The following is a 23,459-nucleotide window of genomic DNA, read 5'->3' as shown; positions in this document are numbered from 1 at the left end:
GCATGAAGCATTGCATCAAGCCAGAACCGGGGAAAGAAATAGCAAGCGCGGATGACGAAAAAACTAAAGCCAAATTGATCATGACCATCGACCCGTCGTTGTACGTACATGTCAAAACCGTTAAATCGTCGAAAGAATTGTGGGATAAACTAAGGCAATTATTCGATGATAGTGGCTTTTCACGAAGAATTAGTCTATTGAGAAATTTAATTTCAATCCGGCGAGATAATTGCAGTTCGATGACGTCATACGTGACGCAGATAATCGATACAGCGCAGAAATTAAGTGGAACGGGATTTGAAATAAACGAGGAATGGGTGGGATCATTGCTGTTGGCGGGGCTGCCAGAAAAGTTTGCCCCAATGATCATGGCAATTGAACATTCCGGGATTGCCATAAACTCTGATGTAATTAAAACAAAATTACTTGATATGAGTTCCGAGGTCGGTGACCATGATCCGGAAGTTGCACTATGGTCGAAACCAAAAACGAGGGTAGATCAAAATTTCAATACAAAAGGCGAGAAACGAACATCAAATTATACGTCCAATGTAAAAAAAAAGGTTATAAAATGTTATAAATGTAAGCAAAGTGGTCATTATAAAAATCAGTGTCCGAGTTTAGAAGCCGAAAAAAGAAAACAATCCAACGCCTTTAGTGCTATTTTCTTAAGTGGAAATTTCAACTGCGATAGTTGGTACATAGATAGCGGGGCCAGCAAACACATGACAGCAAAGAAAGAATACGTTGAGAGTCCATCATTTGAACATGAAATTAAAGAAATAATTGTGGCGAACAAAACATCCGTCCCGGTAGTGTGTTCTGGTGATGTAAACATAATCACAGTTGTGAATGGTGTAGAATATGACATCACAGTTTCAAATGTATTGTGCATACCGAGTTTAACAACAAACTTGCTTTCAGTGAGTCAGTTAATTGAGAATGGCAATAAGGTAATCTTTAAAGAGAAATTTTGCTATATTTACAATCAACAGAGAACTCTAGTTGGAAAGGCAGAATTAGTAGATGGTGTGTACAGATTATATACTAAGAAATCAGAACAGTTATTCGCAGCCACAGCTAAGGTGTCGAGTGAAACTTGGCATCGACGATTAGGGCATATCAACAGTACCAGCTTGAACAAAATGAAGAATGGAGCTACGACAGGTATTTCATACACAAATAAAGCTGATGTTGACAAATCTAAGTGTACTGTTTGCTGTAAGGGGAAGCAGGCTAGACTACCTTTTCAGCCTAGTTCAACTAACACCCAAGATATTTTAGAATTAATACACTCAGATGTGTGTGGTCCGATGGAAAATGTGTCTATTGGAGGATCCAGATACTATGTCTTATTTGTGGATGACTACAGCAGAATGGTTTTTGTATACTTCATGAAAACAAAGTCAGAGGTATTTAAGTTTTTCAAAGAATTCCAGTCACTTGTAGAAAAACAGACAGATCGGAAAATTAAAATTCTAAGAACAGACAATGGCGGTGAGTACTGCAGTCAAGACTTTGAAAGATATCTAAAACAACACGGAATAATTCACCAGAAAAGTAATGCTTACACACCACAGCAAAATGGTGTGTGTGAAAGGATGAATAGGTCATTAGTTGAAAAGGCTAGATGTCTAATTTTTGATGCTGGCTTACATAAAAAGTTTTGGGCAGAAGCCATAAATACCTCTGTATACTTAAGGAATCGATCAGTTGTTACTGGATTAAACAACATGACTCCATATGAAGCCTGGACAAAGAAAAAACCTGACTTAAGTCATGTACGTATTTTTGGAAGTAAGGTTATGATGCACATACCAAAAGAAAAGCGCTTAAAATGGGATATGAAGGCTAAAGAACTTATTTTGGTAGGCTATGCAGACAATGTAAAAGGCTATAGGGTTTATAACCCAGAAAATAACTCTGTCACAACTAGCAGAGACATTATAATAATGGAGAAAACTGAAAATACAATTGAAATTCCTATTGAGTGCAAGGCTCCAGCGGAGGAACAGAGAGAAGGAGACGAAAGTAGAACTACAGAAAGTACAGACACTGAATGTGATGATAATGATATCACATATATTCCAGAAGCTTCTTCAATAAGTGACTCATATGACAGTTTTTCTGAAACAGCATCAGAACCAGAACCTTCATTATTAGAATTGAATCAGGATATTCCAAACAAGCGAGTGAGAAAAATACCTGATAGATTTAGCTATAGTCACTTATGTATTGCAGAATCAGATGATCAAAATATAATGGATATTTCACTCAAGGAAGCTTTAAATGGACCTGAAAGTAAATTTTGGAGATCAAGCATGGAGGAGGAATTAGAATCATTTAAGAAAAATGATGCATGGGAACTTGTGGATAAGCCTCGTGACTCTACAGTAGTGCAGTGCAAATGGGTATTTAAAAAGAAGTATGATAGTGTCGGTAATGTGCGTTATCGTGCTAGATTAGTGGCAAAAGGCTTTTCACAGAAAGCTGGCATAGACTATCATGAAACTTTTTCACCTGTGCTACGTTATACTACTTTAAGATTGTTATTTTCTATAGCAGTAAAACTAGGTTTAGATATACGTCATCTTGATGTCACTACAGCCTTTCTAAATGGTTTTTTGAATGAATCTGTGTATATGCAAAAACCTGTCCTTTATAGAGATTGTAATGATAATGATAACAAAGTATTAAAGCTTAAACGTGCCATATATGGACTTAAGCAATCATCTCGTGCTTGGTATCAGAGAGTTAATGATTACTTAGAGTCTTTAGGATATTTAAAATCTAAGTATGAACCGTGTTTGTTTACGAAGTCTGAAGGAAATGCTAAAGTTATAATAGCATTGTTTGTTGATGATTTTTTTGTTTTTTCTAACTGTAAAATGGCAACTAATCAGTTAATACAAGATTTGAGTAGTAAATTTAAAATTAAAGATTTGGGTCAAATAAAGCAATGTTTAGGCTTAAGAGTGAATATGTATAAAAATGCTATAACTGTTGATCAAGAACAGTATATAGAAAGCTTGTTAAAAAAGTTTAACATGTCACATTGTAAAACTATAGAAACTCCTATGGAGATTAATTTAAGATTGGAAAAATCTGAGAATAGTTTATGTAATAAAAATATTCCATATAGACAATTGATAGGTAACTTAATGTATTTAGCTGTGTTAACCAGACCAGACATAGCTTACAGTGTATGTTATTTGAGCCAGTTTAATAATTCATATGATGAAACTCATTGGAAACATTTAAAAAGAATTTTAAAATATTTAAAAGGTACTAAAAATTATGGTCTTGTTTTTTCTAAGGATAATTCTTATATAGAAGGATATGTTGATGCAGATTGGGGTTCAGATTCAAATGATAGAAAATCTTTTTCTGGTTTTTGTTTTAAATTGTCTGGTACAGTTATTTCTTTTGAATGTAGGAAACAGAGAAATGTAGCTCTGTCCTCAACAGAAGCAGAGTATATTTCCATGTCAGAAGCCAGTAAAGAGGCTATCTATTTAAAAAGATTATTGTTTGAAATTTTAGGCAATTCAGAAACAATTACATTATATAATGATTGTCAAAGCGCACAAAAACTTATTTTGAACCCAGTATACCATAGAAAGTCTAAACATATAGACATAAGATACCATTTTCTGAGAGAAGCAGTTGCAAACAAGTTTGTTAAAGTTGATTATTTAGAAACTGCTGAAATGCCAGCAGATATTTTTACAAAAAGTTTAGGGTCTTTAAAGCATAAATATTTCACAAAAAAGCTTGGTATATTACCTGTTACGAAGTATTTATGATTTTGTTAAGCGGAGGTGTTAATATTGTAACAAAATGTAAATGATTACTAGCGCCATCTGTCATCATCTGTCTGTATATAACTTTGACAATAAATAGTTAGTCTATCCTCAACCGCCATTTTATTAAGATATAAGTTCTAAGGTCTCAAGTATACAGTTACAAGTTAAATTCCAATGGGTATGTCTTTAATGTTATTTTATGTGCTTATAATCGATTAAAATCGATTTATTAACTCATTAATATAATATAAAACATATAAATAAAACATTTTAGGTAGGTATTCTCAAATACTGATAAAGTTTTTATTTATATGTTTTATTTATATACTTAAAATTTTTACTTAATACGTAAAAGGTTTTCATGCTGGCAATATTTTTTCCGCAAAAATCAAAAGCCTTGTTTTTTCAATAGAGTTACTTTTTTTAAACTACTTACTGTAAACTGTAGTGGCGCTCATTTGGAAGAAGGTAAATGCATATTTATTTATGACAAAATTAATGCACTAAGTTTTTTTTCTCTAATCTATTGTCCGCTTTGAGCCTGAAATGGGCATTCCCCTTTGCGATGTTGCTCAATAAATTACATGAGGCATTCAAAAATAAATAAAACAAAACACGTGCAACAGAAATTTAAACAGTCAAACAATTAAAGAACACAGCTATCGTTATAAATATATACAGAAAAAAAAAAAAAACTCAAACAATCATTAAACTAACCCAAACCCCTTCTTATAAAAGGTAATGTGAACGCTGTCTTCGTTCTGAAAAAAAAAAACACGACAAAAAATAATATTATAGAATTAATAGGAAAACGTCACGTGTGTGTAAGGTTCTCGGAAACTCGTTAATTGTGCGTTGTAAACTAATAAAATAACCTTTAAAAAATGCAACGTCGGAATAAACGTTATTTTTATGGGCGCTGGTGTCAGTTACCGTTGTGTATATTATAATATTGTGATGTGTACATCGGCTTCAACTGTGAAGATTACGAATGTGGAAGACGGTGTAACTACTAGAGAACTCATTTAATATCCAGTGAAAGTTGTACTACTAGCAAACAAAACTATTTATTATGTGAAGTTATAATGTAATGATTTGTACACTCATTGTCACGTTTAAAACTATTTGTCATTACAAAATGATTTTAAAATATTAATAAAACATTAATATGACATAATTTAGACATTTGTTAAATGGGCCATAAAAATACATAATTAGATTGTCTAGATTTTAAGGCTGCTTACTGACTCCAAAAGTTAATAGTTCCGTCACATGTTAATTCCAATTTGATCATAATTATAACTAGATGATGACCTAGATTTTTTGATAACGCCATCTTGGTGTGTCCTTAAAGCGGTTAGTTGCTCTCAATTAAGAAAAATAGTATTATTATTCGCCAATAGATGTCGGGAAGAATTGATTATTGAAAACACGAACATTTTCTGAAAATAAATCGTAGCTAGATCGATTTATCGCCCCCGAAATCCCTTGTATACTAAATTTTATGAAAATCGTTGGAGCCGTTTCCGAGATTCTGATTATATGCATATATATTAATATACAAGAATTGCTCGTTTGAAGGTATAAGATAAGATAATATCGACGCTTGAAAGGCAAACGTGACTAAGCGACAATGCGTGAACTTTACAGTAGACTAATTTAAAGTTGAAATACCTGTAAAAAAATGTATTTTAACGAATCTAGCTGTAGGATTGAAATTATTTTAATAGACCTAGAAATATATTTTTTTTTCGCATCGAATATGGTTATTGCCTATCATTTATGTATAAATCAGTTATTGTCGCTTAGTCACGTTTGCCTTTCAAGCGTCGATATAGATTTCGTAAAATTTTTATAAAGAAAACAAAAAATTAAAAAAAATCAAATGCTCACCATACTTAATAAACTTTAATGTGATACCAACGCACATATCCGCCGTCTTATGTAAGGGTTTAAGCCAATGCAATAGCGCAAATCGCTTTTCCATTCGTTCGAATCGAGAGGTGCACTACAATAGGATGAACAACACTAGATAATGCTGCCCAGAGTAATTTTAAATCAGAGAGTTCAGAGGGTTTTTTACTTGTTTACTATATGCTTTTGAAAGCAGCCTTGTTGGTGCGTAGTGACTAATGCTACTACTGAGAACTTCATTCAAACCTCATTTGAGGCCGTCAGTCCAAAAGTGGCCTAAGCTTACCATAGTTATTATGGAGCAATGAGGTTTAAGTTTTCATGAATTTGAATTTAAAAAAAACAATACGCGCGAAAATTTGTTAACCAAACCATCTGTTATCTATGGGTGAAACTATGCATAAGCCGGCTTTGTATCAAAATTGATTATACATATTTTAAATAAATTGAATTATACATATAAGCATGATTATGAAAAATTGTGGGTTAGGTCGCTTTTGCGCTGACGGCCTCGTTTGATAAAGAATATGTGGAGTTCATACCGGAGAAAGTTTTTTTTTATTGCCCTAGTAGGCAGACGAGCATACGGTCCACCTCATGGTGAGTGGTTACCGTCGCTCATGGACATCAGCAATAGAGTCGCTGCTTACCGTTCTGATCTCTCAAAACATATTGGAGTAGAATATGACCGCAGTCACGACATACACGGTTCCTAAGTTAACTGGTTGTGTTTTTGGCCCGCACGGATACCTAAGTATCGTCATCTTGTATAAACAATTGACTATGTGTTCAAATGAAACCTGATGGATTCGCTATGTGGACATATGCGACCACTCACCGTGAGATACGAGGTAAAAGCAACATTTGCCTTTAAATAATGAAAGCTATGATCTTCTCAACAACAATGCACTCAAAACCAAGACTTTTCAAACAAAAACGCAATGCAATTTCTGATGCGACCTACTCTGTGCCCACGAGAATCAAAGCTTTGGCGTAATTCCAGACGAATCTAGACAATACCGAAGCAATCTTTGATCACTGTTGGTCAGTGGAACAACACATCCAGCACGTTTTAGATCGGTTTGACTACCGGCAAGATTGCGCTCTATAATCTTCCGGTGTTTCCTAAAATAATTATTCGCAAATGTTCACAGATAAAAAAAAAACCGGTTGTCTGTAAAGTCGGTTTACTGACGATAGTTAAATGTGACAACGTCATAAGAAAATACTGATGGAATGGTTTCATTTTTCAATTATCACAATTATCGTTGCTGTAAACGATTGACACCACATTCACTTTACACTGAACTTCATACTTGACGAAAACATGTACGCCTCAGAGCGAGGTAACGCCGCATGAGTCATGTTTTTTCGTGCGTGCGGCCGGCTCCATCGAATTATAAGACGTTGTCACGTCAAAAGAAAGACATAATAAGATCTATAAACTCCTAATTGTACTTATTGTTATCATTTTAAATAAGATTACAATATGTTGCTCTGTAAAAACAAAGAAACAACATTTAAAGTCTATTTCAATTCTTTAATTGAAATAGACTTTGTTTTTGTTTGTAATTTTCTGTAAAATTTGAAACTTTTATTATAAAATATTAAATCAATAATAATAAAATGTATTGAACCGAATCCAAACCATTCAGGAATCCACATGTACACACATTAAAAAAAAGATCGGTCTTCATACTAATTAACTCACTCACTAGCTCTCTCACTCACTAACATACACATGGACAGAAAATTAAGATTCGCTCACAATTCTAAATAGAAATAAATTTCATTTTTAATCAACTTTCCACATTATTTCGCGGAAAAATACACTTTAAAGGACATCCACTATCTTACATACATAGGTATACAAAAACGTGTTAGCTTAATTCAGCGTTCTTTGGGTAAATCATAATAAATAAATCATATTATAAATAGTAAATCAAATAAATATAACTAGTAATAGTAAATCATATTATAACGTTGTCATACATCATTGATTCGTGACTACGAACGAAAAATTAACTTATAATAAAAATAAAACAGCTCTGACTAGCCGGTTCAATAGGATATAGCAGTAGTAAATGGGCACGTTGAGAAAGAACCCTGTGTGATATCACTACGTCATTCAAATACAATTGAGAATTTGAATTAATGTTGCAAGGGGAGCTGCGGTACTCAGAATTGGGCTTGTAGTGATATGTTGCAAGCACGTGTACTGTCCTACGTAAGTAAAAAAACATCTTTTTTTTTGGATTCAAAGATTACTGGTGGATTGGAGGCCTTTCTGGTTTCACCAGGACAGGTGGGCTAGCAAAGGCTCGGCCAGGATGAAAAAAAAAATATCTAACTAATCCGCAATTTTATTAGCTTGACTGATACATATTGAACGTAATCTTTCAAATGAATTATTAAATAAATAATTAACTCATTCGATGAACTTGATAATTGGCACATAAAGCAAAAACCGATGCCAATAACTGAATATTTTCTTTCTGATATCCTTAGTAGGGTTTACTTTAAATTTTAATTCCTTTGAGATTAAAGTTTATTTATTATTACCATTGTAAACGTAAATATCGCACTGATCCTGTCAAATTTAAATTGTTAATTATTCGATGCATGTGGTCAATGAACCGGAAACGCTAACCGGTATTCGACTGGTGATCATTCACTTCCCGTAAAAACGTTAATAATCGTTTCACTCAACCAGGTTACAGATGATACAAAAATAGAGTTTGGTATTGAGGTAATTATCGTTGTGTAACTATGGACTTGGCAAGTTTTTATGGTTCGGTCTTTTTAACCTGTTCAAGGTACTCTTTACCAAATTTTTATTCCAAATGTAAACCACCCCTCTGATGATGAGCGGTTCAAACTTCAGCAAGTTAAAGACATAGAAAAACAGATTCCTACAAATTACGATTTTAATTTGGTGATTATCCAATTTTCTATGTTTCGATTATTTGATAGTGCTTGCGAGGTCACAGTTGAGATTATTATAATACTTAATGTTATTGACCAATCGCCCTTGATTCGCTTCGGAAACAATAAATTTTATTATTGATAGCTAGTCCCGCGATGCTACCCGCGGCTATTGTCGTACCGCGGGTGACACCTCGGGGCGGGGCTAGTCTAAAAAAGCAGCCAAAGTTACTTCTTACATCATCAGTGAAAGTATCGTCATAATCGGTCCAGCCGTTCCAGAGATTAGCCGCAACAAACAGACCGACAGACAAAAATTGAAAAAAATGTTATTTTGGTGTATGTACCATGTACCGTATATATATTCATATGCATGTAGTAAAAAGTGGTTATTTCAATATTACAAACAGACACTCCAATTTTATTTATATGTATAGATAAGAGTATTTCACGTCACTCTGCTTATACTATAAATATTTGAAACTTCGCTACATTTTATATAGCAAAGAGTTGTTTTCAATTATTTTTTTCAAATAATAATATGTTAAAAAAAATAACTTAAGTTCAAATTCTTTGTGGTTTATCTTCCAGCGACACACCGCGGGGGCTTGAGCACGCCACAAACAAGCTATCACTACGCCAATTCCTACATCATTTACATTACAAAATTTCATTATTTCTGTTCAACTACATCATCTGCAATTAGATGTATCGGCATCGGGTTACTAATAACTTCGGATGATTTAATGCAGTAGCGCACTATCCCTAAAAATATTTTCCGTCGGAAATATTTTCGAATAATCCGTTTTGCGTTAACACCTATATGCACAGCGCAACATTTTGGGCGTATCATGGAAGGAGCACCGAACAAATGTGTCAATTCTCTCGGAGCTAAACGTCAAGACCCGTCTATCTAGGATATGTATGCAGCATCTCCTCAAGTACTTCGGACATGTGGCCCCACAAAATCCTGAGAACTTGAAAAAAATAATAGTTGTAGGTCACGTGGAAGGATAGAGAAGTCGAGAAAGATTGCCAACCAAGTGGACGGACATTGTCAAGGAGGCCACAAACACCAGCGTCCCGGGCGCCATTAAGCAGGCCGAATGCAGGCAACATTGGAGGAAGCTGGTGCAAAAACTGGACCAAAGTGGTCACGATCCTCAGTAATGAAGAAACGACAAACTGTTAACTGACTGTTAACCACATAACACAAATAGTGTTTCGTTAAGTAAAAATAAAAACAGTTCTTGTGACCGTATTGCTTGAAACCATCCACCTACGTTGTGGACAAACTAATGGAGCGTAGTGGAGAGTAGGTCGCGCCACATCCCCGTATTTACAGTTCCTTAAACACTAATTAATATTTTATAATCTATCTATCTATCTATATATATAAAAACGAATTGCTGTTCGTTAGTCTCGCTAAAACTCGAGAACGCCTGGACCGATTTGGCTAATTTTGGTCTTGAGTTATTTGTGGTAGTCCAGAGAACGTTTTAAAAGGTAGATAAATATGAAAATATGAAAGTTAAATAAAAATCATAATTTTGTTTTCAATTTGATGTCCCCCCCCCCCCATCGGACGGATTCCTTTTCTTTGTTTTAAGTTTATTTTATGCAAAAGCTTAAGTCTTTTATTTATCGATTGAGGCACTACGAAGTCTGCCGGGTCAGCTAGTAATAATAATAATAATAATAATAATTCATTTATTTATCAGATAATAATAATCCATGAATGAAAAGGAAAGAAAACAAAAAAAAGAATAATAACAAACAACTAGGCCTTCTCAACTAAGATTATGATATTATTTCTAAGTATTACATACAAATTCTACGTTAGGTTGTCATTAGTTTTGTTAGTTCGCAAGTGAACCGTGGTGCAATAGTTTAAGTACTGACAGTCTTATAAGTAACAACAACAACAACTTACAAGTTACGGTCTGCTAATGCTTTCAGAATGCTGTTAGGGTTGACCAGGACCCGACCCAGGACCCGAGAAACTCAGCGGACTGTGTATATGGGTTAGTTTACTCGTCGAACCCTTCGTCGTAAGTGACGGGTTCGACGAGGACGGTGACCGTTGCTTGAGATACCTAAAAGCATCGTTAATGGATCGGGAGGATCTGTAATGACGTGCTTAGGGTGATGTTTACGTTTTTTTACCATTCGATCCACAGGATCGGGTATGAGTCCATCTGCTCGTATAGAAGGACGTACAAAACGCTCTAAATTAAAAAAAACGCGAATCTGCGAGCAATCATATTAGCTCTTACAGACAGCGCTCTCCCGCTCAATGTCTGTATCGACCCTCAGGTCAGAGGTTACAAGGTGTCCTAGGTATTTAAAGTTGTCTACTCCGCGTAGTGGCGTACCATTCAGCTTGACGGAGGTAATGTTATCCAGACACCCAGCCCTGACCCGAAGCACCATACACTCTTCTTCGCATTATGCACCAGACCGTGACTTAGAGCATATCTGTCACATATGCCAAGCAGCTTAGACAGGTCACAGGCCGACGCACTAAGCAGCACGATGTCACCAGCATAACTGATATTATTGAGACAGACTCCATTAATATGGCAGCCGACAAGAGTACTGCTGAGCTCCTTGATTAGAGCATTCACATACAACTCAACCCCCTTGCCTCACCCCGCACTCCACCCTGTATGGCTGGCGATGGCTTCGCTTCGCCCCGTCTCCTGACCACGATTAAGAGGGTTATCGTGTCGCGCTGCTTTATCAAAGTACCGCTCTGACGCTTCTTTGCGGTTCTTACGGCCTGGCCACGGGGATCGGCGGTGCGAACAGCGAAGCGGTGGGCGAGGCGACCATTCGCGCAGCACCGTTTGCAGGCCACGGGTACTCACGTTCGCCGCCGCGACTAGTAAGGAAGTCCGACAGCGAAATGTCTATATCGAAATTATCTCGATATTGCTTACAAATTAATAGTTTTTTGGTTCAGGACCTATTATTTGGAAAAGATTGTGAAGTACATGATTTGAATAAGAATCGGAGTATACCTATAGATGGAGAATTCCACAAGAAGTACGAGAAATACTTTGGGTGGCTAGACGTCCAAATAGCTGGTCTAGCTAGTATTTCAGCTATTTTATTTTTTTATTGCTTAGATGGGTGGACGAGCTCACAGCCCACCTTGTGTTAAGTGGTTACTGGAGCCCATAGACATCCACAACGTAAATGCGCCACCCACCTTGAGATATAAGTTCTAAGGTCTCAAGTATAGTTATAATGGCTGCCTCACCCTTCAAACCGAAACGCATTACTACTTCACGGCAGAAATAGGCAGGGTGGTAGTACCCACCCGTGTAGACTCACAAGAGGTCCTACCACCAGTAATTACGCAAATTATTATTTTGAAGATTTCATTTTTATCACACGATGTTATTCCTTCACCGTGGAAATCAATCGTGAACGTTGAGTGTTGTTGAGTACGTATTTCATTACAAAAATTGGTACCCGCCTGATATTCGAACACCGGTGCATCGCTCAACACGATTGCACCGGACGTCCGTTAGGCCACGACGACTTTAAAAATATAAACTAAAAAATAAATAAAAAATATAAAAATTTCGGCGTTAATTTTTCGCGGCGAAAACAACTAAACTCATTTAATCACTGCACTATTCGCCGCGACTACCGCTCGACTCCGTGGCTCGCGCCGTCCGTATTCATGCATTTGTTTTGCTCGCCCGCCGCATCGCGCGATTCGCTCGGTACATTTCGCCGGTCGCTTCGCCGGTCGCCGGTGCGCGTGGCTTGTTAGGTACATTTCTATGCGCTTGTTTTAGTCGCTAGACGCTTCGCCGTTCGCACCGCGCGAATATTCGCATCGGCGAATGTCCCGTGGCCAGGCTGTTACATATCGGTTCTAGATTTAGGTCGTCGTGAAGATCAACATTACTCGCATACCACGATGCTCCGAGAGAATTCAAATGTGTACGGGCCGTGTGAGCGCTCACTACACTTACAGCCTGGCCACGGGACATTCGCCGATGCGAATATTCGCGCGGTGCGAACGGCGAAGCGTCTAGCGACTAAAACAAGCGCATAGAAATGTACCTAACAAGCCACGCGCACCGGCGACCGGCGAAGCGACCGGCGAAATGTACCGAGCGAATCGCGCGATGCGGCGGGCGAGCAAAACAAATGCATGAATACGGACGGCGCGAGCCACGGAGTCGAGCGGTAGTCGCGGCGAATAGTGCAGTGATTAAATGAGTTTAGTTGTTTTCGCCGCGAAAAATTAACGCCGAAATTTTTATATTTTTTATTTATTTTTTATTTTATATTTTTAAAGTCGTCGTGGCCTAACGGACGTCCGGTGCAATCGTGTTGAGCGATGCACCGGTGTTCGAATATCAGGCGGGTACCAATTTTTGTAATGAAATACGTACTCAACAACACTCAACGTTCACGATTGATTTCCACGGTGAAGGAATAACATCGTGTGATAAAAATGAAATCTTCAAAATAATAATTTGCGTAATTACTGGTGGTAGGACCTCTTGTGAGTCTACACGGGTGGGTACTACCACCCTGCCTATTTCTGCCGTGAAGTAGTAATGCGTTTCGGTTTGAAGGGTGAGGCAGCCATTATAACTATACTTGAGACCTTAGAACTTATATCTCAAGGTGGGTGGCGCATTTACGTTGTGGATGTCTATGGGCTCCAGTAACCACTTAACACAAGGTGGGCTGTGAGCTCGTCCACCCATCTAAGCAATAAAAAAATAAAATAGCTGAAATACTAGCTAGACCAGCTATTTGGAAGTCTAGCCACCCAAAGTATTTCTCGTACTTCTTGTGGAATTCTCCATCTATAGGTATACTCCGATTCTTATTCAAATCATGTACTTCACAATCTTTTCCAAATAATAGGTCCTGAACCAAAAAACTATTAATTTGTAAGCAATATCGAGATAATTTCGATATAGACATTTCGCTGTCGGACTTCCTTACTAGTCGCGGCGGCGAACGTGAGTACCCGTGGCCTGCAAACGGTGCTGCGCGAATGGTCGCCTCGCCCACCGCTTCGCTGTTCGCACCGCCGATCCCCGTGGCCAGGCCGTTAGAGCTAGATTAGTTCTTTCAATACAAATAAAAAAAAAAAACACGCTATTTCATCATAATTAGTACAAAAATAAACGATGCTTTGTCTTTGTCTAATGCGTGCCTTGTCCTTGAATGAATGAATTAAAAAATTTCGAAGCATGCGAAATGTTGACAAAGTCCACCGGAAACGTCTAAGTGTCGGAGTCCTGCTGTGACCCAATGAGAGATCCCGCACGTTCGGATGGCCCTAAATAAAAATTGACCCCTCGGAGCGATTTTGAGAGCGTCCAAGACACGTGGGTGTTCTCTGACACGAAAGTCCTTTACGAACCGGATTTAATATTTTTTTTATTAGTGGCTAGTATTGACGGTTCATCAGCGGACAGCATCAAGTAGATCCCAACGAAAAAATTTGTTGATTTAATTATGAAATACATTTACGATTTTTATATAGCGGTTTTTTTTTGTTGTCTCTTTATTGTCATGTTAATAATATTATCTAAGAGTGAAAAAAGGCTATCCGAATTAAACAATTTGTTCGTTTAATTATGAAATACATTTACGATTTTTATATAGCGGTTTTTTTTTGTTGTCTCTTTATTGTCATGTTAATAATATTATCTAAGAGTGAAAAAAGGCTATCCGAATTAAACAATTTGTTCGTTTAATTATGAAATACATTTACGATTTTTATATAGCGTTTTTTTTTTGTTGTCTCTTTATTGTCATGTTAATAATATTATCTAAGAGTGAAAAAAGGCTATCCGAATTAAACAATTTGTTCGTTTAATTATGAAATACATTTACGATTTTTATCTAGCGTTTTTTTGTTCATTGTTATTTTATTTTCATCTCTCTCTCTTTCCAGCTATTTATCCCACATGGTGGTGGGGTCAGCTTTCCTGACTTTACTCCTCCACTTCGCTCTGTCTTCGACATCCTCGTCAGCAACATTGCATTCTCTCTTGTCCATCAGCACTACGTCCCTCCACCTTGTCTTGGGTCTGCCTCTAGGTCTCCGTTTTTATTTTATTTTCATGTTAGTAATAATATCTAAGGGTGAAGAAAGACTATCCGAATGCGCCACCCACCTTGAGATATAAGTTCTAAGGTATAGTCACAACGGCTGCCCCATCCTTCAAACCGAAACGCATTACTGCTTCACGGCATAAATAGGCAGGGCGGTGGTACCTACCCGCGCGGACTCACGAGAGGTCCTACCACCAGTAACTTATTGCACTTTGCCTTCTGTTCCGATTGAAAACACAGTGATACTGTTATACCTATGTTGTACCTCAGGAGTCTCAGTAAAATTAATGAGTACGCAGTTCTTGTGCTAACTCAGTTCAACTAATAAATTCCAGCTAAGTTCCCACCCGTCGCTCCAACCGTAATAATACAGACGATTTCAATCATTTTTTATATACATACGAACAATTAAATCATTTTCTGTAAAAAAATATATATTTCTCAGTAGTATATTACAACAACTCGATGTATACAGTACCAGGCAATAAATATTGCACATTGATATTTAGAAAGAGACAGTCGTCTAATTTTGTTATTGTTGTAGAGCGTTACCTGTATGCCACGAAACACTAATGATCCGGTATCTATGGAGATTAAATGTCAATTAGGTAATGTGCGACAGGTATAACGCTCTACAAAGCAAAAATTAACCGTCTCTTTCCCACGGTTGATGTGCAATATTTATCGCCGGGTACCTACTGTAGATAGTTTCCGGTAATTTGTCTCTACATCATAGTAAATGAAAGATTAAATGTTACGTTTTCAATTCAACTATTCACATAAAACAGATCATAACCGGCCCCTCTCTACTCTTCTATTTCTTAACGATTTTTCCAGCAGTTCGCCACATCAAGAGTTCCGGGAAGGCCCCCCATCGAGCCGCGCACCTGACGCACGGACAAACAACAGAACACGGTAGCGCCGATTCTAAGTACCGGTTAATTGGTTTTGAACGAATTCTAAATATAAACGAAAGAATTTTTCTTTTTAATTTTTCATCTGTATTAAATAATACGTAACTTTAGGTATATAAGGTTAGTACCTATACAAAATGGCCGCGAAACATTTTTGTGATATGAATGAAAAAATCGAGCAAAAAATCGATTAATAGATAAAAAGTAATCGGGTCACACTGTCTATATTCAATGTATTTGAAGATTGATCAATTTGTTGTATTTTTAGTAAATTAATTAACCATTATTTTCGTTTTACGTAATTTACAGAATGTAACGCACAATTCTCAAATCAGACAAAATACTATTTCATTCTTAGAACGACAACTCGTCTTTTCGCATTAAAAGTGTCCAATTTCCAAAAATATTCGAAATTGAATTAATATGCGGAATCATTTGGTCACTTGGAATCACCAGTATTTTTCTCATAAATACTGTCAAAAGAGCGCAGCTTAATTTAAATTTTTTTTTTTTAGTTTACCGTTGTGTTAACTACTACATATTAACAAAATTAATACATAAACAAATCTTACTTTAAAATACAGATCATGAAACTGTTAAAAATAAATGTTATAAAGATGATTGATATTAAAAATATCACATGTTAAACCTTTAAAACATTCTCCTGTAAAATTAGTAAGTTTTGAGATGATACATTTTAATGCGAGAAGACGAACTGTCAACTGTGAATAGCTCTATAATTTAAATAGTTCTTCCACCACATTTAGCGCCATGAACACAGCGATCCTATTTCTGACGGCGCCGAAATATGGCGAATTAATTAAATGCGTAAACCGTGGCATGAATTTTACATACAAATACGAATAATTCACTAATAAAATTATCCGAATCCTGCGTTAACTCGGTGACTACGCGACGTGTAACGAGTATTTTTTCAACACCGAACACCGAACGATCTATTTGTACTGATGAATTTATCTATGTTTATAGTTGCCAGCTAAACGATTGTTGAAACGTTCACTCGACATAACACAGAAACTGGCTGGAAACTCAATAAAACCTCATTAAACCGTTTACGGCGAATGTTATTTGTTTAAGTGGGAAACGAACGCGCCACCCGCGGCCGCCCGCTGCCAGAGACCACACATAAAATTTGACCTCCACTAGATGCCGTTTATAAGGCAACAAGTATGTACCTGAATTTGTTTTGCGTTTAATTGTCTCGAGAGCAATAAAATGTTTTGTAGGAAGACGCGTTACGATCGCGCTCCTGAAAAAACATTTTGTCGTTCGATAGTTTGGTTTGTTTCTAATGTGAGATTCACGTAATTATGGATCCTTCTGATCCATTAACGGTGCTTTTAGGCACCACAAGCACCGGTCACCGTCCTCGTCGAACCCGTCGCTTGCGACGAAGGGCTCGACGGGCGAATTAACTCATAGATACAGCCCACTGAGTTTCTCGCCGGATCTTCTCAGTGGGTCGCATTTCCGATCCGGTGGTAGATTCTGCGAAGCACTGCTCTAGCTAGGGTCAGTGTTAGCAACACTCCGGTTTGAGCCCCGTGAGCTCACCTACACACGTTAGGGTGAAGCTGAAATAGCTATTCCCTGATATTTTAAGGCGCTATTTCAGCTCACGAGCTCAAGTTCACACAACAAGCTCAACAGCCCTAGCAAGAGCAGTGCTTCGCAGAATCTTCCACGCGATGGGAATCGAGACCCACTGAGAAGATCCAACGAGATCTCGCGACATTCAGTGGTTAAAGAGACGTGTCACGCTTAGAATTAAACGACTGACTCCTCGGTACGTTTAAGCTCCAAATATTTAAACAGACATTAACAGTATGCTATGGAACTATTAGAACACATCGCTACGAATATCATTAAATAAATAAATTTTCCTTAACATTAACTTCTTTGATATTATACTCCTACTCTCTCAATTTAATATGAAAAGTAATTAAAGGTGCTTTAATGTTGAATTTCAATAATATATGTCGAAGGACCTTAACGAAGTGCAAAACTTAATTAGTTGAAGCTTAGTGACATCTAGGGAAAAGTATGTTCAGACTTTTAGACATTGATATTTGTGTTTAAAGAACAAGAGATGTCGCTTTTAGTAGTGCAAGCTATTCGATAATAGATGCCGCTACCCTGATTTAATGTAACCAGTAAAAATATAGAATTAAGTTAAAAACACTATTTTATTAGCTAGCTATTTATATAACGAAATCTTTAAACGTTATTTTCCCCCTTGTCAAAATGGAACGCTTGCCTACGTTTGCCGCTAGGGGCGCTGTTTCAACTCCATACAAATTTGAGTTAATTTTTAGGCGATCGGGAATTAAAAACTCGCACTAAGCACACGGGTAAGAGTGATCCATAGCTCAACTGGGAAGGGGGTTTGATAAAAATTGTCCGACTTCCGGCCTTCTTCGCAGATGAATCTACACCCAGATTGGAATCGCAACCCACTGAAAAAACCCAAGCAGAAATTGCTGAATTTACTGTTTAGGCTTAGGCGTTGTCTTTCATCACGATATCTATTTTATGTTGAATTGACTCCTAAAGAAAGTTTAGTACCATCTGAACAAATTGTTTGAATGTTTCTTTTTAGTAAATCGCCACCAGGTAACGAAAATACTGATTACTTTGATTTATTGAAATACAAAAAGGAAAAGCTTAAAGAATAAAAATAATTAAAAAAGTTAAAATACAAAAATATTGGTCAATATTTTGTTAAATATGTAGAATTAGTAAAGAGCTGGCATCACCGAAAAAATGACGTTTGTTGACAGGTGTACTTTGTTATCATCCAGAGTATTTTCGACTTTTTTAATCAGAAATAAATTTTTGTGTAAAAATACAAGCAGATTTCATATGGATATTAAGAATGAAACCAAGCCAACCATGGAAATTACTAACATACCGCCTATTGTATCAATATACCGGCACGCAATGCGCACCTTTGATGACAATTTCAAAATGGATTTCACGACCAACTTAAATAAGTTAAAATCTATGATGGATCACCTCAAAGCTGAAGATTTCGCATTCGATAATAGCCTCAACGATATCGAGACATGGAGGCAGCCGCTTAAAGCCCCATGTACGTACATTAAAGTGTTTGAAGACTATCAGATAAATATGAGCATTTTCGTGTTAAAACCTGGTTTTCGAATGCCTCTCCACGATCACCCTCGTATGCATGGACTATTGAAAGTGATTACTGGTGCAGTGAATATACGGAGTTTCTCTGAGTACCCATTAACAGAACAGGTGAGTAGCTTAGACCTCAAGGTGCGCGCGAGATTCGAGGCAGCTCGTTTGGCACGGGGTATTCACAGAAGGAGAAGGCTTTTCGCGGAAGTGACGGCTGATCGTGTGTGTAAGGCCAATGCTGAGACCTGCATCCTCACTCCAACAATATCAAATTACCACGAAATCGAGGCCTTGGATATGCCTGCAGCATTCTTTGATATACTTTCACCACCATACGATACGATGATTGAAGGTATAGGTCCTAGAAGGTGCCGGTATTATGAAGTGGCTAACGTAATAAGTAGTAATCTAGTTGAATTGGAGGAGATAGAAGTGCCAAAATGTTTTTATTGTGATCAAGCACCATACTTAGGGCCCACACTTGCTTAGATACAAATTCATCTAAATTTAGGTAGCTAGTTATTCTCAATTATGGAAATAATAGTAGTTAGGCGGTGTATAAATTTTAATGTTAATTAATTAAGTCACATGCTTGATTGCCTATTGGGGCAAAAGCAAACGAATGTAAGTGAAAACCATAGTGCAAATATTTTGTGCCTTCTATACAAAGTTGACATAACATAGGCAACTATTGTGAAAAACAATGTAGTTTAGCTTTATCAATAGTAAATTATTATTATAAAGCTGTTATTAAATTTTAAACTTTAAATATAAAATGAATAGTATTTCTACAAAATGAAAAAATACATATTATAGACTGTTGATTCTATTAAAATACACTACAAAACTAGTCAAAATAAACATGTGATAGTTCAATTAAAGATATAGAGAGATGAAGATATTAGCAATCCATGGATTCATTGTGGTGGTGCCAGGTCCATTAGGCTGCTGAGAGAGAAACTTTGAGAAAGCCAGTACACTTGCGATGCTAGTGTAGGTTTTACAAATTAATTATGAAACTGACAACTTCTTTATAAATTAAAAAAAAAAACTTTGATTTTAATTCTTAATAAATAAAATTCTAAAAAAGTGTTGGAGAACAGATTTTCTTAAAATTCTAAAATGTACAATGACACAACAATGACACTAACAAATCATGATATTCTGAACACCTCATGATGTTCGGATTTATAACAAATATATCAGTCTCGACCTCTCATAGTACACGGAATACCATTTTAGGGCTAGACGATACTGAATTGTCCCTGTGTGACTATTGATTTATTTAAAAGGTTTGGTTCAAAAATGTTATTTGCAATCATGCATTTGAAACCTGTATTTCAACATTATAACATGTAGACCAGTTACCAACTAAATTAATTGATATAAGATTAGTAAAATTAATATAAATGCTTTGTTGTGTAAAATCTTAATTGATATGATGTTATCATTGTTGTCATATTTCGCAAACTGATTGTGATGTAGTGATCACTCGTTATTGTATGGCAAGTGATTTATTGCATAAAACTGTAATTTTCTAGTCTTTTAGATTTATCTCTTTTCTTCTGTATTTGCGCAATAGTTGCTTTTAATATAACTTTCTTTAATTTACAATTTTGCTAAGTACTTCTTGAATAGTATTTTAAAATTTTAGGCTTTTTGTCGTCAAGTCTCCATGCAGAATATTTTGTTTTCTCTAAATTATTAAGTAATATTTATAACACTATTCCCTTTTCTAAGATTTTTTAAATAGTCAACAAAAAAAATTTAAAACTGTTCCATAAACATATAAACCTAATTTTAAAAAGTACAAATTGATTTTTTTATGTGGAACTTCTTGATTGAATCACTTAATTTTTAGACTTTTTAACACTATATCATCAAAACAGTTGATTTTGCTTAACTTCAAATGAAGGTAATTATGTACTCTCTTGCTATGCTATGCTATGCTCTTTACATGTGTTATGTGTTTTCTTTTCTATGCTGGGAACACAGGGTCATGAATTTGTGACACAGTTAGTGGGTTTACTGAAAATGTTCCAGTATTGCATTAATTTTTTTTGTCATAATTATGAAACAATCGTCCAATGTAAAAGTGTAGAAAACATTACTCAGAAACATCAAAAAAAGTATATTATGAACTGTTTTGTGTAACAATGAGTACAAAATTATATGTTAAGCTATTCCACTCTGTGTTTAATGAAAAATCACACAAAATTAAGTTGGAACTGACAATATGTAAATTATTAATTATATATAGTTTACTGATACAACTGCCCCTATTGAAAATTTCATTTTTTAATTACCTTCACAATATCCATCTTTGTATAAAATAAAGTGTATATACTGTACTCTAAAGTTCTTGGTTCCCTACAGTTACGTTATGTATAGTTTTTACTATGTTTAAGGTAATCATATATTTTATGTTAAATTCAGTCTATTAAAACACTGTAAAATATTTGTTTAAACAAATTAGTTATAGAACAGTTTGAAAAGTTTTTATTCAATAATTAGAATCAGCCTTTATATCTTAGTTTAGTTAAAATCGACACTAGCAATGAAAAAAAATTTTACAGCAATTTCTTAAAACTCACGGTAGGCAGCGGCTTGGCTCTGCCCCTGGCATTGCTGAAGTCCATGGACGACGGTAACCACTCACCATCAGGCGGGCCGTATGTTCGTCTGCCTACATGGGCAATGAAAAAAAAAACTCACACACGAGTATGGGAGTATTATTGTCTAAAACGTTCATCACATTTAATTAAGTATGTACAGAATTTACATTCCTTCAAAAATGCATTTTAAGTAATAGATCACAATTAATCTATGACTATAAGAGGCAATGTGCACAAAGAATTGCAACGAATTTTTTATGTGATCTCTAATTGTAAAATTAAGATAGCTTAAATGAGAAAAAAATAATAGATTACCTAAGCTCGACATAAAGACAAAATTAGAAGAAACAAGTATTTAACAATGTGATGATTTAAGATGTATCCTGTAGTATTTGTTCATAAGCAAAATCATGTTATATTAAAATTAATTTATTTTTAATTCTAAAAAATTTCTACATTAAAGTCACTCCGTTAATATTTAGAATGTATAAAAACGTGGAAGCTTTGCCAAAAATCATAGTATTTTTTTAAAAATGAGATTTGGTAAAATTCAAATTACCTTGCCTGGTCAACCGCAAGGTCAATGAACCTACACTTGAATGCTGGAGAACAAGAAATACCATTTTCTCGTTTCGTTTCGTAACTTCCGTATAGATCGCTTCGATGGATAGTGATAATGGACTGTATTGTGTTATCTGTGTGCTTAGTGCGAGTTTTTTAACGTTCTCGATAACGATAGCGTAAAAGTTTTTATAATTTAAGTAGTAAAACCAATTTTGTATGCAGTTGGAACAGCGCCCCTAACGGCAAACGTACGCAAGCGATCCCATTCCATACAAATATGAGCTAATTTTTACGCTATCGAGAACGTGATTTTTTTTTTTTTTTCTAAGCTGTTAGCCCTAGCGGCTATGTCAGCGTAACCCTAACTTTAGTAGGTGAGCTCACGGGGCTCAAACCTGACGATGTTGCTAACACGAACCCTAGCAAGAGCCGTGCTTCGCAGAATCTACCACCGGATCGGAAACGCGATCCACTGAGAAGATCCGGCGAGAAACTCAGTGGGCTGTGTCTGAGAGTTAATTTCGGGTTCGACGAGAACGGTGACCGGTGCTTGAAGTACCTAAAAGCACCGTTAGTGGATCGGGAGGATCCGAGATGACGTGTTTTGGGCGACGTCGACTGCTTTCCATTCTGTCCGCAGGATCGGGAATGTAGTTACCGGCGGCCACGATAAGAGGGTTCTCGTGTCGTGCCGCTTTATCGAAGTGGGAACGTTAATAAACTCGCACTAAGCACACTGTTTATTATGAATTACAATTTGATTAAAGTGTAAATGAGTCGACTATTATCAAAGCCGGCAATCTGACTTTTGGATAATTATTGGTAAATCAGAAAAACGAATTATTGACTTTGTATTCCTTTGGCAGTCACAAAACTTTTCGGAACGACATCTTAGATAAATATTAGGTTAACTATTAACCTTTATTTAATGCAGGTTTTGAACCGTATTCTTTGAAGGAGACGATTATATTCAAATCAATCTGTATTGACATATCAATAACATTTTTTTGTCCAGATGCACAGATTGCCACCTTTGATAATAGACGACTCAAATACAGTGCAGACGCGCTCAATAAATACATTAGTATTGTAATTTGTTGTCGACTTTTGATTCCGATGTTGTGATATTCGATAGAGGCGGCTCTCGCAGGACTACGAGGGTTATTGCGAAGCGGCAAAAAGCTCAAGACGCAGTGCCTTTACTGCGAATCATATAAAACAAAATTTAGAGAAACTGCAATAGTAGGTAGGTACTTATTTGTACTCCAGTCCACGTTATTTAGAGAGCACTATGAACTGAAAATGTATATTGTAATTATTATTATACTTAAAAATTGCCATGTGCTTAAAAGAATTGAACTAAATATTTAGATAATAATAGTATGTATGTATTTTATTATTTTTTTATTAAGGATACATTTTTGTTATTAAAAAATTTAAACTGTTTATAT

General features: G+C 36.1%; 1 protein-coding gene across 1 annotated transcript; it reads left to right on the top strand.

The window, feature by feature from the left end:
• The first annotated feature begins 18,428 nt into the window (after positions 1–18,428).
• Positions 18,429–23,454, top strand: LOC101739372 (2-aminoethanethiol dioxygenase). Its single transcript, XM_012696264.4, has one exon. It carries the CDS (start codon positions 18,449–18,451, stop codon positions 19,316–19,318), a length of 870 nt encoding a protein of 289 aa, XP_012551718.2. The 5' UTR covers positions 18,429–18,448; the 3' UTR covers positions 19,319–23,454.
• Positions 23,455–23,459: the final 5 nt, after the last annotated feature.

Source organism: Bombyx mori, chromosome 26 (genome assembly GCF_030269925.1).
Source record: "Bombyx mori chromosome 26, ASM3026992v2".
Taxonomy (NCBI): domain Eukaryota; kingdom Metazoa; phylum Arthropoda; class Insecta; order Lepidoptera; family Bombycidae; genus Bombyx; species Bombyx mori.
Note: the sequence above shows the minus strand (reverse complement) of the source record. Positions and strands in the feature narration are given on the sequence as shown.